Genomic DNA, 16,142 nt, shown 5'->3' with positions numbered 1-16,142 from the left:
GCCCCAAGCATTTCATGTGGTTCAGAACGACATCTCGATGCCGAACCGCCACCTCGTACGACTGGGCCAGTATGAGCCAGTCGTCGATATAATTCAGCACACGGATGCCCTGAAGTCTCATTGGAGCCAGAGCTGCATCCATGCACTTCGTGAACGTGCGTGGGGAGAGGGCTAGGCCAAAGGGAAGCACTCGATACTGGTACGCTTCGCCCCCGAAAGCGAACCTCAGGTACTTCCTGTGACATGGAAGGATGGAGATATGGAAATATGCGTCCTTTAGATCTATCGTGACGAACCAGTCCTCGGACTGGATCTGACTCACGATCATGGGAATAGTGAGCATTTTGAACCTGAAGCTCCTCAGAGACAGATTCAAAACCCTCAGATCTATAATCGGACGCAACCCTCCATCCTTTTTGGGAACTATAAAGTACCGGCTGTAGAACCCGGACTCTCTTTCCAGCGGAGAAACACGCTCTATGGCTTCCTTCGCTAGAAGAGTTTTTACTTCTAGTTCCATTACCCGAACCTGCTCGGGCATCACTGCTGTCCAGTATAACCCCCTGAATTGTGGAGGAGGAAAACCGAACTGCAGTTTGTACCCCTTTTCTACAGTACGCAGGACCCATGTAGAAATATTCGGAAGGCATTTCCATGCGCCGAAATAATCTACTAAGGGAACCAGCCTCTCGAGGCTGGCGTCGGGTGTTACACGGTTCCCGTTCCCAACCTCCTGAAGCGGCTGACCGGCAGGAAGTAGTTGGGAACGGTTCTCCGTGTGCGGACGCGCGAGCTGACCAGCCGCAGGTCTTTCCAGAGGCGGCTGGTGCAGCATGCGTTCGCGGGAAATCGATGTGGCCCGAAGCGTCATAGACGGCGGGATTACCACATCGATTTTCCCAGAGCGCCGCGGAGGAAACAACCTCGGTTGTTTCTCCGCGGGGGGGACCGCTCTTAGAAGCCCAGCCGTGGCTAGGACTTCTTCCCAGCAGCCTTCCGCGCCTGAAGGACGTTCCGAAGATCGCCTTTAGGGGCTGAAGGTTGCTGCTGAGAGCGCCGCCTCTGTTGCCAGGCTCCCGGGGGAGGGGCTCTAGAAGCGACGCTCTCCTTTTGCACCTTCCGGTGCGAGGAGCTGGATGACGGCTGAGGCTGCCCGCTAGGGCCAGCCTTCCCAGGTTTAGAGCGGCGAGGGAGATACTGGTGGAAGGCTGCTGACTGTTTCTTCGCCTCCTGGTGTCTGGAAACGACGGTGTTAACCGCGTCTCCAAACAACCCAGAAGGCGAGATCGGGGAGTCCAGGAGAAAAGCTCTATCCTTCTCCTTTATCCCCGACAGATTCAGCCAGAGATGTCTCTCCACTGTCACCATGGAAGCCATGGAGCGGCCGATAGCGCGGGCCGTCTCCTTGGTGACTCGGAGAGACAAATCTGCAGCCTTCCTCAGTTCCAGAATGTCCTCCGGAGAGGGACCATCTCCCTCGTCCAACTCTTTAAGGAGGTCGGCCTGGTAGGCCTGCAGAATTGATAATGTGTGCAGGGAACCACCAGCCCGACCAGCCGCCATATATGCTTTGCCCACCAAAGATGAGGTGTCCCGACAGGGTTTGGTGGGCAAAACCGGAGCCTTAAGGGACGATGCAGAGTCGGGTGAAAGATAGCTCGCGAGAGCTTCCTCCACCCGAGGCATCGCCCCATAGCCCGCTTCGCGTGCCCCCAGAACATTGGAATAGTCCAATACTGGGGGATTGCAAACACGCGAAGAATAGGGCCGTTTCCATGATCTACACACCTCGGTGTGTAGATCCGGGAAAAAAGGCAGGCCCCGGCGAGGTGTTTGAACCCGGTGTGAGAGGAACCGGTCATCCAGCCTGCTGGGTAGCTGGATTTCCGGAGCCTCTTGTGGCCAACTTATATTTAATTTGACCACTGCCCGGGCCAACACCTCGACCAGCTCCTCTTGGGCGGGTGGATGAAGCGATGAAACAATTCCTGCTTCATCCCCCGCCTCGGTGCCTATTTCCTCCGGCTCCTCGGAACCGGAGAGAATAAGCATCGGACCTCCCACCCCGGGGGAAGAAGCCGCAGCGCGGGCTTCCACACGGGGAGGAAGATCCTCGGAACTGTCAGAGGAGGATCGGGAAAGTGCCGCAGCAGTCCCGAAACCCTCTGACAAATCCCGCTGTGAGCCCCATGATCTGCGACGCCGAGCCGCCTCAGCGACTGCGGGTCCAGAACCACGAGGCTCACGAGGCTGGCCGGCCTCATCAAACGCAGCCAGCCGAGAGCGAAGCACCCTGAGCGTCAGTTTTTCGCAGTGCTCACAAGCGGCTCCCTCGAGAGCCGCTTGGGCATGCTGGACGCCCAGGCAGTGCACACAAAGCAGGTGTGTATCCGAGCCCGACATGAACCTGGGACACGGATGCACACACTGTTTGAATTCATTCACTCTCACACTTTCCATTTTACTTTTCTCACACACTTTCACTGACAAACAACAGTAAATAGACAGACAGTAACAGATAGCGCTATGCTGAAGAGCAATAACTACCGCCATTACGCTCCAGCAACCCTTTTATACTTCCGGGTATGCCGTCACGATGACGTCATCACGCACGCCAATCGGATTGGCCTAGTTGGCATTCTGGTTTCAGATTCGCTGATGCTAAGGGAGCATCCCCAAAGCGTCGTCCCGATGCAGTGCGAGTTCCCTCGAAAGGGAACCATATACAACACAAACAAGACTAGAAACTACACAAATCAGCTATCATTAAAAGCCAGTGAAAATAAAAATGTTTTGAGTTTTACTTTAAAATTGTGTAGTGTAGGGGCAATTCTAATAAAATAGCTTATAAAACTGTCGTAACTTAATATTTTTCAACTAAAACCATAGTGTATATTTTCAGTAACTACTCATTGATGAGTGAATGTGCAATGAGTGAATATGATGTTACCATGTTTTTACTAAATTTACCCATTAAAAAAATTATAAATTCTTTGAAATAAACATTTTTACAAAGTTTTACAAAGCATATCCAAAAGATAAATTTTCATTAAAAAAAATTGTTTTACCTCTTTCGGGTCAAAATCAGAATGCATTTTAGGAGGGTTAAATATTTAAATAATAATAATTGTTACACTTTATTTTAGGTGTCCTTTTTACGGTGTTTATACAAATTAGTGCTGAGTAATATTAATTTACAACATTTAAAGGGTTAGGGTTTAGTTTAGGGTTAGTTGCTTGTAATATACTGTTTTTACTATAGTAAATACATGTAAGATGTATAACAGGGTAAGATAAAGTGTTACTGTTTAGTTTTGTCTTTTTTTACCCCACAGGTAAATACTTTGTACCTAATAGGTTATGAGTAATACATTTAATTGACAATATAGTCTCTGAAAACAAGCTTATCGTGTGCTATTTTTATCAAATAAATTAACACAAATAATGATTAAGGACTTTATTTAAGGATTTTATTCTGTTAATTTCTTCAGATTTGCTAAATCAGTAATGTATAAAGTGTCACTGTTTTATTAAGAGTGTGTTGTAGAATCAATAATTAAGTCATATAAAGGCCTCATGTGGACAGCACTGTATTTCAGCTCCTGGTTACAGATATTAAAGGTGTGTTTACTGTACATAATGTCCTGAAAATGTTTCATCTGCATCCGGGCTCTCACACGGATGTACTTCACATGGCTGCCTTGTGCAAATCTAATGCATACGTTTCATTATTCAATATATATGTTGAGTATATACAGTACTATATACAATATATATGCCATATTTATTATAGGTGTTTATATATGTTATACACACACACACACACACACACACACATACAGTCTATGAAAGAATTGAAGCCTGCTTGACCTTATTGCTTTTTGAAATGCAGGTTTGTTGATTATGTGAAAAAATTGTCATTTTCTGCTCTACCAATTATAGTGTGTTTGTTTGCAAGACATCTTCCCAAGAGGATGGCTTATAAAAGGACCTTAATAGACACAATTAAGATGAATGTCTTGTTTTTTTATGAAAACAAGCACAGTTTACCTATGACTATGCATTTAGCTGTGTGATATCACTGAAGGCATTGTGTTTTGAAGGTCATTTGTGCCTCTGCTTTGTTGTTAATTTAATATTATAAACACACACTCGCACAAACAAAATAGTTTCTCATTAATTTGCTTTGATATGTTTTATTGCAGCATGTCCTTCACAAATCTTTCCCTTTTCTTCATTCTCACTCACTTCAGTCTTGGGGAAGTTATTGAAAAAAGTAATTAGTTAATACGTACTAATTACTTTTTTCAGCATTGTAATGAAACACATTTGAACAGTAATCATGTAACATGAATGAATTTCTAAAGCCTATAACAACACATTTAGACTTGAAATGATTCATTGTTTATGAGAAGTGTATGCAAAGCAAGTAAAGACACAAAGTGACGTGATTACTGAAAGTGGTTACATTTATTCGAGTAAAAAGTAATCTGAATACAGGAATGCATTACTTAAAAAAAAAAAAAAAAGTATTGCGGAAGTACCATGGTACAATTTATAAAATCATACTTTGGTATACCATGGTAACGAATGAATACCATTGTGTTTACATAGTACTCAGGTACTTAAAGGGATAGTTCACCCTAAAATGAAAATTAAATCATCATTTACTCACCCTGGGGTTGTTCTAATGCCGTATGTTCTTCTTTCTTTTTTGGACCACAAAAGGAGAATTTTAAAAAAAAAATCCCACTCACGCTCATCCATATAATGGCAGTGAATAGCGACCAGCATCACGCTTTTTAAAAAAAAGATGCAAAAGTAATCAGGGTTCCTACGCAGTTTGAAAAAGTTTAGAATAATTTCCAGGTCTGGAAAAGTATGGAAAAAAGATATTTGCATTGCCAGACTATTGCCCCTATTTAGTTTTCTATAATAGAAAATTAAGAATTTATCACATAAGAAGTGTGTTTTCATGACAGCTGTTTAGTGATTCTTTACTGATTGTCAAACGCGACTGAATGAATTCAAGGTGCACTTTTTCATTATGCAAAAATGCAGGTTATAAGCACTGATATTTTTAGCTCTGTATTACAGGACCTTTGCAAAAAATATCAAATAAACAGACTTTCGTGTGGTCATGAGAAACCATTAAACTTAGCATATAGGACATAGGACACTGAGCCACCTATTGCCCATTATCAGCCCATTTCGTGGTGTGGTTTCTTGGCGGCCAAAGAGAAATGCGTCAAAGCAAACCTAATGCCTTGAAATATGACGTACTGCCCTAACAAAATCCAAATTTTGAACACTTTTTTACAGTACCAGTCTTTTTTTATAGACGCTTGAAAACAGCCGTATTGTGCCATCAGCCCATTTCGTGTCATGGTTTCTCCACCACCACAGAGGATGTGTTAAATTTGACATTAGGCCTTGATATAAGAGGTACTACCCTAAGGAAAGCCAAATTTTGAACACTTTTTTTACAGTACCAGTCTTTTTTTATAGACCCCTGAACTTGGCAAATAGGACAATTCACACAGCTGTATTGGGCTATGAGTCCTTTTTGTGTCATTGTTTCTCCGCCTCCATAGAGGATGTGTTAAATTTGACATTAGTCCTTGATATTAGAGGTACTACCCTAAGGAAAGCCCGATTTCGAACACTTTTTTACTGTACCAGCCTTTTTTATAGACCCCTGAACTTGGCAAATAGGACAATTCACACAGCTGTATTGGGCTATGAGTCCTTTTTGTGTCATGGTTTCTCCGCCTTCACAGTGGATGTGTTAAATTTGACATTAGGGCTTGATATTAGAGGTACTACCCTAAGGAAAGCCCGATTTTGAACACTTTTTTACTTTACCAGTCTTTTTTATAGACCCTTGATCTTGGCAAATAGGACAATTTACACAGCCGTATTGTGTTATGAGTCCTTTTTGTGTCATGGTCTCTCCGCTGCCACAGAGGATGCATTAGATTTGACATTAGGCCTTGATATTAGAGGTACTACCCTACGGAAAGCCAAATTTTGAACACTTTTTTACTGTACCAGCCTTTTTTGTAGACCCTTGAACTTGGCAAATAGGACAATTCACACAGCTGTATTGTGCTATGAGTCCTTTTTGTGTCATGGTTTCTCCGCCTCCACAGTGGATATGTTAAATTTGACATTAGGCCTTGATATTAGAGGTACTGTTTTCTTCATAGTAAAATGGCAGTGATGCACAAAGGAAATAGGTATATATAAAACTAGTAATTGTAAATTGCACCAAAAATTCCTGTGCGCATGTGAATAGTTTCTCCAGGGCACAAAAAAAGTTTCTCATGTGCGTGCAAAATTCTGTATATTTTTTTATTTATGTATTTTTTTATTTTAGGGACTATGTATCTAGTCACTTCAAGAAAATCAATAAAAAAAAACCTGAGAAAATAACTATTTACAGATGACTATACTATATATAGCAAATATAAAGCTGAAAATATCCATATATCCGTATATTCCAAGTGTTCTGGGAGTGTACGATAGCGTTTGTTAAAAAATGTATTATTTATCGAAAGTCCTTAGCAGTTCACTCCACCTTGCCCAGAAAAAGCTGTGAGAAATCAAGATTAATAAACGCGTGACATGAAATACAATGCCAAGAAATATGAAAAATGTATCCGTGCATTTATGTCAAATATCTCCAGACCAAAACTGAGTTTGTCTGACCACAGTTAGAATGAAAGTTGCCAGATATGAACATGATAACTTCTTGTTACGACGAACACAACGGATAAATTCATCTCAGAGAAGAAAGGACATGTATTGTATTTCATGTTGCGTTTTTGTTCATCTTGATTTCTCACACCTTGTGCTTTTTCTGGGCGAGTTGGAGGGAACTACGGTGCTAATCGAGTCACATGAACGAACGTGCACATTGTGCGCAGAAGACCAACGGCCAAGGTCAGGAATATATGACACGTGTCACATGGGATCATTCTGTGATACTTTTGCGTCTTTTTTAAAGAAGCTTGATGCTGGTCGCTATTCACTGCCATTATATGGACGAGCGCAGGCAGGACATTTCTTTTTAAATCTCCTTTTGTGGTCCATAAAAGAAAGAAGGACATATGACATTAGAACAACACCAGGGTGAGTAAATGATGATTTAATTTTCATTTTAGGGTGAATTATCCCTTTAAAAAGAGCCTTGGTAGTAGCATGGTGCTTCTTTGTTACTGTCATAACATTTTTCACTCACTCAACAGCTCTCACTCCATTTAAATCCTCTCCATCTCCAGCTTTCAATTCCTCTTGATGACACATTTAACACCCTTTCACTAAGTCGTCTCTTTTTTTCTTTTCTCTTTTCATCCCTCCTTGCGGCAGGCGAGGAGCTGCTGGGGAACGAGGGTGCCAGGTATTTGAAGATGGAGGACATAAAGGACCATGATGAGGATTTCCTTTCCCCCAAGAAAGTTCTAGAGTACGAGGGAGAGTTGCAGTGATGATGTTGAAGATGAATCAGATAAAACAGGAAGTAGAGGACAGCTTAATGTTGGTGGAAGAAATGACGTAGAATATTTCGAACCAGATTTATAATTGTTTGAATATAGAAAAGTTCAGAGCCCAAACAGAGGAAAGGCCACTGAGATGAATTATGATGGGACCGAAGAACTGTCGTTTTCTGATTCCTTTGTGCCAGACTTACTTTGAACTTGTGTTCCTTAGGAATCATTCCCCTGCAATTCCAAGGATCCCATGCGTATCTCCCGAAACAGTCATGCTGAAAGAACATGAAATCGAGCAGGTAAATATGTGCACTGGTATCATTATAACTGGTGTCTTGGACTACTACAGTGTACTTACATTTTACGATTTTTTGTTTTTGAAAGAAATGAATACCTTTATTCAGCAAGCATGCATTGCGTTGTCCGGGTTTACATGCAAACTAATAACAACACAAGCAAACCACGTTTACGAGACTTTATTAATACATTTCCCAGTAGTGACATCAAAATGGTGTTGGGGCATCTGAAGTCTCCATGAGAGGCTGGATACAAACTGGAGCTGACGAACTATTTACCTCGGGACTAGTGTCCCGAGATGATAACAGAAAAGCAGATGGGAAATAATTAGCATAGCTGCTGTTCAGAATATTAATGCTTTTGATCCGATTTAACTGTAGTATAAAAGGTAATTATAATGTGAATGCTTGGCTAAAGAGATGCGTCTTTAGTCTAGTTTTAAACTGGGACAGCGAGTCTGAACCTCGAACAATATCAGGAAGACTATTCCAGAGTTTAGGAGCTAAATGTGAAAATGCCCTCCCTCCTTTAGTGGACTTAGATATCCTAGGAATGACCAGAAGCCTCGAGTTTAGTGATCTTAAAGAGCGCGATGGATTGTAGGGCGATAGAAGATCCGTTAAATACACTGGAGCTAAACCATTTAGGGCTTTATAGGTCAGTAGCAATACTTTGTAATTGATATGGAACTTAATAGGTAACCAGTGTAGAGATGATAAAATTGGTGTTATATGATCATATTTTCTTGACCTAGTAAGAACTCTAGCAGCTGCGTTTTGGACTAACTGTAGCTTGTTTATTGATGATGCAGGACAACCAGCTAATAAAGCATTACAGTAATCTAGTCTCGAGGTCATGAATGCATGAACTAACTTTTCTGCATCAGAAATAGATAGCATGTTAGGTAGCTTAGCAATGTTTCTAAGGTGGAAAAATGCCGTTCTTGTAACATATGAAATATGATTTTCGAAAGACAAGTTGCGGTCTAATATAACACCCAGGTCTTTTACTGTAGTGGATAAAGTGACAGGACATCCTTCCAAGTTAAAGTTGTATTGTGAGAGGTTTTGTGGGCAGTTTTTTGGACCAATAAGTAATACCTCCGTTTTATCTGAATTTAATAGCAGAAAATTACACGTCGTCCATTATTTAAACATGATGGTTATTGTAGTTCCAGACTAAATGTGAGCATTTATTTATCTCACTTGCACAATAAAGATTCTGTACTCCTCAAAATGAATAAAATCAGTCAAATGCAAAATCAGAGTACTATGCAAACCTCCAATAATTAAATGTTAAATAAAACAACAATTTGTATGCATAATCTACCTTTATATTTAATTTACCAATGTCTTGCTGCTGACCTTTGATTATGAAAATTACTAGATTTTCTAGAGCGCCCTCTACTGTTCATGCGTCAATTTGCATTTTTACCTCAGCCAGCCTTTACCGTTGCACAAAAATATAACTTTATTGTTATATAAAAAAAACACAAAAAAAACAAGCCCAGCCCAGGTGAGAAAAAGTAACGCAAAAGTAACATAACGCATTACTTTTTTTTAAAAGTTACTAAGTAACTCAATTAGTTACTTTTTAAAGCAGTAACACAATATCGTAATGCATTCATTTTCAAAGTAACTTTCCCCAACACTGGCTACAAATGTAGCATTTAGCTTGTACCACTTCTTCTGCTGCACGAGATGAGAGCACTTTTATAATTTTTTGGGTCAAGAAAGAGTCTGAGTTTGCTATATATTTCCTCCTCCCTTACTGCAAAACGCTCGCTCTGTGTGGATGCGCTTAAATCCACAGTAAGGACATCACACGTGCACAGAAATCAGGTTAATGTGTTTACATGCTGGGCGAAATTGGCGTAAGGGGCAAAAATCTAGCTGTGACGATCGGTTTATGCTTACAACAGGTTAACGCGTTTACATGATCAATTGCATTGTCAGCTTATTAAGCACAATCGGGATAAGAACGTGCATCCTAGTGACAGTAAAGACTGTTATAAGTATTTTGAATATACACTCATCTAAAGGATTATTAGGAACACCTGTTCAATTTCTCATTAATGCAATTATCTAATCAACCAATCACATGGCAGTTGCTTCAATGCATTTAGGGGTGTGGTCCTGGTCAAGACAATCTCCTGAACTCCAAACTGAATGTCAGAATGGGAAAGAAAGGTGATTTAAGCAATTTTGAGCGTGGCATGGTTGTTGGTGCCAGACGGGCCGGTCTGAGTATTTCACAATCTGCTCAGTTACTGGGATTTTCACACACAACCATTTCTAGGGTTTACAAAGAATGGTGTGAAAAGGGAAAACATCCAGTATGCGGCAGTCCTGTGGGAGAAAATGCCTTGTTGATGCTAGAGGTCAGAGGAGAATGGGCCGACTGATTCAAGCTGATAGAAGAGCAACTTTTACTGAAATAACCACTCGTTACAACCGAGGTATGCAGCAGAGCATTTGTGAAGCCACAACACGCACAACCTTGAGGCGGATGGGCTACAACAGCAGAAGACCCCACCGGGTACCACTCATCTCCACTACAAATAAGAAAAAGAGGCTAACAATTTGCACAAGCTCACCAAAATTGGACAGTTGAAGACTGGAAAAATGTTGCCTGGTCTGATGAGTCTCGATTTCAGTCAGAATTTGGCGTAAACAGAATGAGAACATGGATCCATCATGCCTTGTTACCACTGTGCAGGCTGGTGGTGGTGGTGTAATGGTGTGGGGGATGTTTTCTTGGCACACTTTAGGCCCCTTAGTGCCAATTGGGCATCGTTTAAATGCCACGGCCTACCTGAGCATTGTTTCTGACCATGTCCATCCCTTTATGACCACCATGTCCCCATCCTCTGATGGCTACTTCCAGCAGGATAATGCACCATGTCACAAAGCTCGAATCATTTCAAATTGGTTTCTTGAACATGACAATGAGTTCACTGTACTAAAATGGCCCCCACACTCACCAGATCTCAACCCAATAGAGCATCTTTGGGATGTGGTGGAACGGGAGCTTCGTGCCCTGGATGTGCATCCCACAAATCTCCATCAACTGCAAGATGCTATCCTATCAATATGGGCCAACATTTCTAAAGAATGCTTTCAGCACCTTGTTGAATCAATGCCACGTAGAATTAAGGCAGTTCTGAAGGCGAAAGGGGGTCAAACACAGTATTAGTATGGTGTTCCTAATAATCCTTTAGGTGAGTGTATATATATATATAATATATAGTGTGTGTGTGTGTGTGTGGTTTAGGGATAGGGTTAGTGTAAGGGCATAGAATATACAGTTTGTACAGTATAAAAACCATTACCTATGGAATGTCCTCATAATGATAGGTGCACCGTGTGTGTGTGTGTGTGTGTGTGTGTGTGTGTGTGTGTGTGTGTGTGTGTGTGTGTGTGTGTGTGTCTGTCCCAATATCTACACATCTACAGCAGCAGACCCCTCTTCCTTTGGCTAAGGAGTACGATGAGGATTCCCTGATCCCCAGCAGTCCGGCCACAGAGACGTCAGACAATGTCAGTCCGGTAGCAAGTCCCATCCACACCGGGTTAGTTTCCTGCCCCTACCTGAAATATTAGTGACATTTTGGAGGAATTGAGCTCTTGAAATTGAAATATCATAAACGAACATCCTTATGGTTGTGCAGTTTCCTGGTAAGCTTCATGGTGGACGCCCGTGGTGGCTCAATGAGAGGGAGCAGACACAACGGCCTGCGCGTCATCATTCCTCCTCGTACCTGCGCTGCTCCAACACGCATCACCTGCCGCCTGGTGAAGCCTCAGAAACTCGCTACACCGCCTCCTTTGGTGGAGGGTGAGGGTCTCGCAAGCCGCATAATCTCTCTTGGTCCAGCGGGCATGCAGTTCTTGGGGTGAGGAAATCAGATTTGACAGAAAACAAGATTGAAACTTAAATCGCAAACTAACACTTCAACTCCTCTTGCTCCTCAAGGCCTGTGATTGTTGAGATTCCCCATTTTGCGGCGCTTGGTCGTGGAGATCGTGAGCTTGTGGTCCTGAGGAGTGAGAACGGATCGGTCTGGAAGGAACATCGTAATCGTTATGGTGACGAGGTTTTGGAGACCATCCTCAATGGCATGGATGAAGGTGTGTGTACTAACTAACTGTGTACAGATGTGACGTAATGACGCAAAGACATGCTTGAATTTCCCGCGGAAATCCACTAGTACCACTGGAATTAAAAATATTATTACAAGCTTACCGTTGTAAATCGAGCTAAGGTAAGCAGAGAGAATTGAACACTAGCTGGTTATGTACTTGCTCAAAAATTTATTTTGGATAATTTTTAACTCAAAAAAGTTTGCAGCTTTAAGTGTAAATAGCAGCTAGATTCTATTTACACTATGTAAAAATAGCAGTGTTTATAATAGTAGTTAAATAGCAAGTGTAAATAGTAGTTAGATGCTATTTATACTTATAAATAGTAGCAGATACTATTTGCACCTCAGTATTGTTGTACATTAAATTGTATGCAATAATAACATAAGTGTAAATTATTATATTTATTCAAATTATTAAATAGATGCCGCCTTATTGGGACAATAAAGCTCTCCCTACACCTAACCATAACGATAAACACTTTATTTCCACTTTTCTTCATTTTTATTGAAAATAAATGCCTTTCCAATCTGATATGTGCTGGGAAAAGGGAGTAGAGCAAGTTCGGCAAAAGGCGGATTCGAACTTGGGACGATTTCTTAGCTCTACACTATTGCTACTGTTGATAATTAAGCGACATCCATAATTTAGTCTGACAGCAGACGTCAGTGGACGGAGTTAGTGTAAATAGTAGGAGTGTGACGAGATCTCGTGACTAAACTGTGACGAGATTTCTCGTCGAGGTGAAAAGCTGTCTTGTGTCATAATGTCATGACAGAGTGTGTGGGCGAAGTTAGGAAGGAATATGCCAACACTACGTTTACATTACGCATCCACTCTAGTTTTGCTTTTTATATAAATAAAAACTATTTAATTCAGGTGGATAACAGTCGCTTCAATTCCATCAGCTCACCCAACACGGGCTGTTTGAGTCGTGCGCGCAGCACTGGTCACGTGACAATAATACATTGAGCATGTTATGAGTGTGCATTATGTGTGTTAGTGAAGCGCTCGCATTGTTCGAGTGTGTGTTACATGTTAATGGACTCGACCGTAGTGAGTTTATATTTTAAAATGCATTTGCATCATAAAACCACTGCTCCCTATTCCCAGAGTACGCATGATTACGAAATTCAAAGTGAAAGTAAACGCGAGCGCATATTCAAACGCGATTTTAAAAATACGTTATAGCTGTTTGAAAGCGGCTCCTTGAGGCACGCGAATATCTCCCAATATAAAAGCTATCTCTTAGCTCTGTATCATGCTTGAAGATAAATTTGGTCTCTATTTCAGTCCCTCCAGAAAAACGCGATTATGCGATCGCATGATTTAATGCATAATCAGCCAAAAGGGGCCGCATTTTTTCAAATACGCCGCACTTTCGTCGCGTAAATTGCCTATTTCCGTGTGCAAAATATGCGGGGCTAGCATGATTTCATAATCCCCACATTTTCGTTGCATATATTTAGGTCATATATAATAGCAGAAAGTTGAAAAATTTTCGTTTACTTCACACACATTTCCCCCTATTGCCATGAGAACGTTTTGAAGTGACGTAATTACCCGACGTGAACGTCATCGAAAAGCTGCAAACCCTGTGGTGAAACCATAGATATCGGTGAAACCATGATGAAGCGCGCAAATTCCCTTCTGCCAACAAAAATAACAGCAAAAGACAGCGCAAAGCAGTTTCCCGGTGTGTTGACCGATTTCAAAACACAGCATCATGAAGCTTCAAAGCGTTATGAATCAGTGAGTCGATTCAGCGGTTCGGATCGCCAAAGTCATGTATTTCAGCAGTTTGACACGCGATCCGAATCATGAATCGACTCGCTGATTCATAACGCTTCGAATCTTCATGATGCTGTTTTTTGAAATCGGTCATCACTATATAAGTCGTTATTTAGGTTTAAGCACAAAAACTATTCTCGTCATGTGGCATATTCCATTTGTAAAGCTACAGAACTTGTTTGACTCAATGTTTTGTGAATTTGAGCCATGTGTTTATTAAGGTCTTCAATAAAACAAGATGAAAACAAGATCAATAAAACTTAAATATTCCCAGCACTTTCTGTGATGTAGTGCTTTTTTTCTCTTTTTCATCAAACTGCAGTTTTTGCAAGTTCCCGCAATTTTTTCGCATAAAATTGCATAAATATCCCGCACTTTCCATCGCATTTTTTAAGAAAACGTGCCGCATAATCAAGGATTTTTGCCCACAACAATCACTAAAAAAAAGCTGCGTTTTTCTGGAAGGACTGCTATTTGCACTTTGAATATTGAGTACTTTGATTATGGTTATTGTTTGCACTTAATATCTATGATCAATTTGTGGGAAGGAGTTCAGTTAGCTCTTGTGCCGTTCTAAGGTCTGAAGAGACAATCATACAGGAAAGAAGCCAGTTGAGTTTTTCCCAAAACAGTGGCAGTGCTTGAGTATTGTTGTCTTTGACTGCATATGATAATTCATACTCAGAAAGTAGAACTGAAATAACATTCATTGCAAGATGATGAGTTAAATCATTTCAAATGCACCTGCAAACAAATTTTCATCATTAAGGATTTCTTAAAAATACTATGTAAAAGTCTCATCTCGTCTTGTTCTCGTGAACCCAATCTCATATCTCGTCTCGTCTCATGAGATAAGTGTCTCGTCACACCCCTAGTAAATTGCACTTAGTGTAAATAGACACTCCGGTCAGAGTATACCGGCAACATGTGAGAAGTGCCGGTACGAAAGAGAAAGTGAGGATATGCTACAGATTTGAATATAGAAAATCCACTTGGAGCACTGACAGGCTTTGTCATTTCCTGTGTTTCTGACTTCTGTGTAATCAGTAAACTGTGGTCACTTTGTCTCATTCATTGTCTTTTCTCTGTCGACTGTGTATTGAAGACCTCGAGAGTCAGGAGGAACTCGTGAAGAAACGGATCAGGCGGATCATCTCGACAGACTTCCCGCTCTACTTTGCCGTGGTGTCCCGTATCCAGCAGGAGAACGATCTGATTGGCCCAGAAGGGGGTTCTCTCACCAGTAAGCTGGTGCCATTGGCCCAGGCCAGTTTTCCTGAGACGGCCGTCACCAAGCGTGTCCGTCTTGGACTGCAGGTGAGATGGGAGGATGATGAGGAGGAAGATGTGATGGAAAATGGAGGAATCTTATCTCCTGCTTATTACCATAATGTATCTGGCAGCTTTTAGATTTTTTTCTGTTCTGTTTTGTTTTGTTTTGTTTTTCCTGTTTGGTCATGAGACATAAAACATGACCAAACGTCTCATCTTTCAAATGACACATGAGTTGGGCTCTAATTTAACCTTTTGGAATGTGAATGAATGTAATTTTGTAAGTTGCTCGGTGATGGTAAATATGAATGATGAAGTGTGGTATAGTATGGGATGGGGTCTTTCTACTTCCTGCTCGGATCAACATATAGGCCTACAGACATATTTACAGTGCAGTGGCATAATAACCCAGCAAAAGCTGAGAATGGATGGAACGTTTGTTTGAATGTTTCAGGGTAATGTCAGGTTTTGATGGAGGAAGTCGTAAGTTGAGAAGGGTAAAAAAAGCACGCTGAAGCTTAGTAAAATTGAGAGTAATTATTGAATGGTGACTATTTCTCTGTACTGCTGAAAATATCTGAAGCACCTTATATACACAAACATTACTTACTGAGATTTTTATTCGATATTTTAGAACTTTATTAGCTACACAAACATCTTTAATGCAATTTTTTATTTTACATTTCTGGAACTTAGAATGAAATGATTGTGCATGTGTTTTACTTTTGTGTTTTCTTTTGTCCTGTAAGTGTAACCACCGGCTCATACCAAAGCTGATTTTTTTTTACTTGTTTTTAACCCGTCATATGTTAAATCATTTATATCATTTGTTACATTATTATTTCTCTGTTTTGCTTCATTTTTACTGTTCTTTTCTTTGTGAGACGTGACCTAATAATCGAATAATCTTAATGTATTGACAAACTTGATCAGTTCTCATTGTGCTGAATTAGAAACAATGCATTGTTTCGTGTTGTCTAAAACACTGGAAGTCAGGAAATCAGTTATTGTATGAAATTACGGTAACGCTTTACGTAAAACTTATATATATATATAATGCATTATAAAAGTATTCACCTTATAATGCACTGCATGGTCTTGTTAATAATTGTAACCAGTGTTATAATACATTATAATACTTATTGAA

The 16,142-nt window shown here is 40.9% G+C and overlaps 1 protein-coding gene across 9 annotated transcripts in view; it reads left to right on the top strand.

Annotated features, from left to right (window-relative positions):
- The window catches only part of ank1a (ankyrin 1, erythrocytic a), a 137,861-nt gene that overhangs the window by 48,806 nt on the left and 72,913 nt on the right, over positions 1-16,142 (top strand). For 7 of the 9 annotated variants that reach the window (XM_079815459.1, XM_079815464.1, XM_079815458.1 and 4 more), the window contains 6 exons: positions 7,372-7,468; positions 7,714-7,792; positions 11,246-11,361; positions 11,461-11,685; positions 11,766-11,920; positions 14,829-15,040. In XM_079815459.1, coding sequence (XP_079671585.1) covers positions 7,372-7,468; positions 7,714-7,792; positions 11,246-11,361; positions 11,461-11,685; positions 11,766-11,920; positions 14,829-15,040 — 884 coding nt within the window. The remainder of the gene's footprint in view (positions 1-7,371; positions 7,469-7,713; positions 7,793-11,245; positions 11,362-11,460; positions 11,686-11,765; positions 11,921-14,828; positions 15,041-16,142) is intronic. The other 2 variants (XM_079815463.1, XM_079815462.1) reach the window with 1 other exon arrangement.

Source organism: Gobio gobio (assembly GCF_949357685.1).
Source record: "Gobio gobio genome assembly, chromosome: 4".
Taxonomy (NCBI): domain Eukaryota; kingdom Metazoa; phylum Chordata; class Actinopteri; order Cypriniformes; family Gobionidae; genus Gobio; species Gobio gobio.
This window is presented reverse-complemented; position numbering and strand designations above follow the sequence as displayed.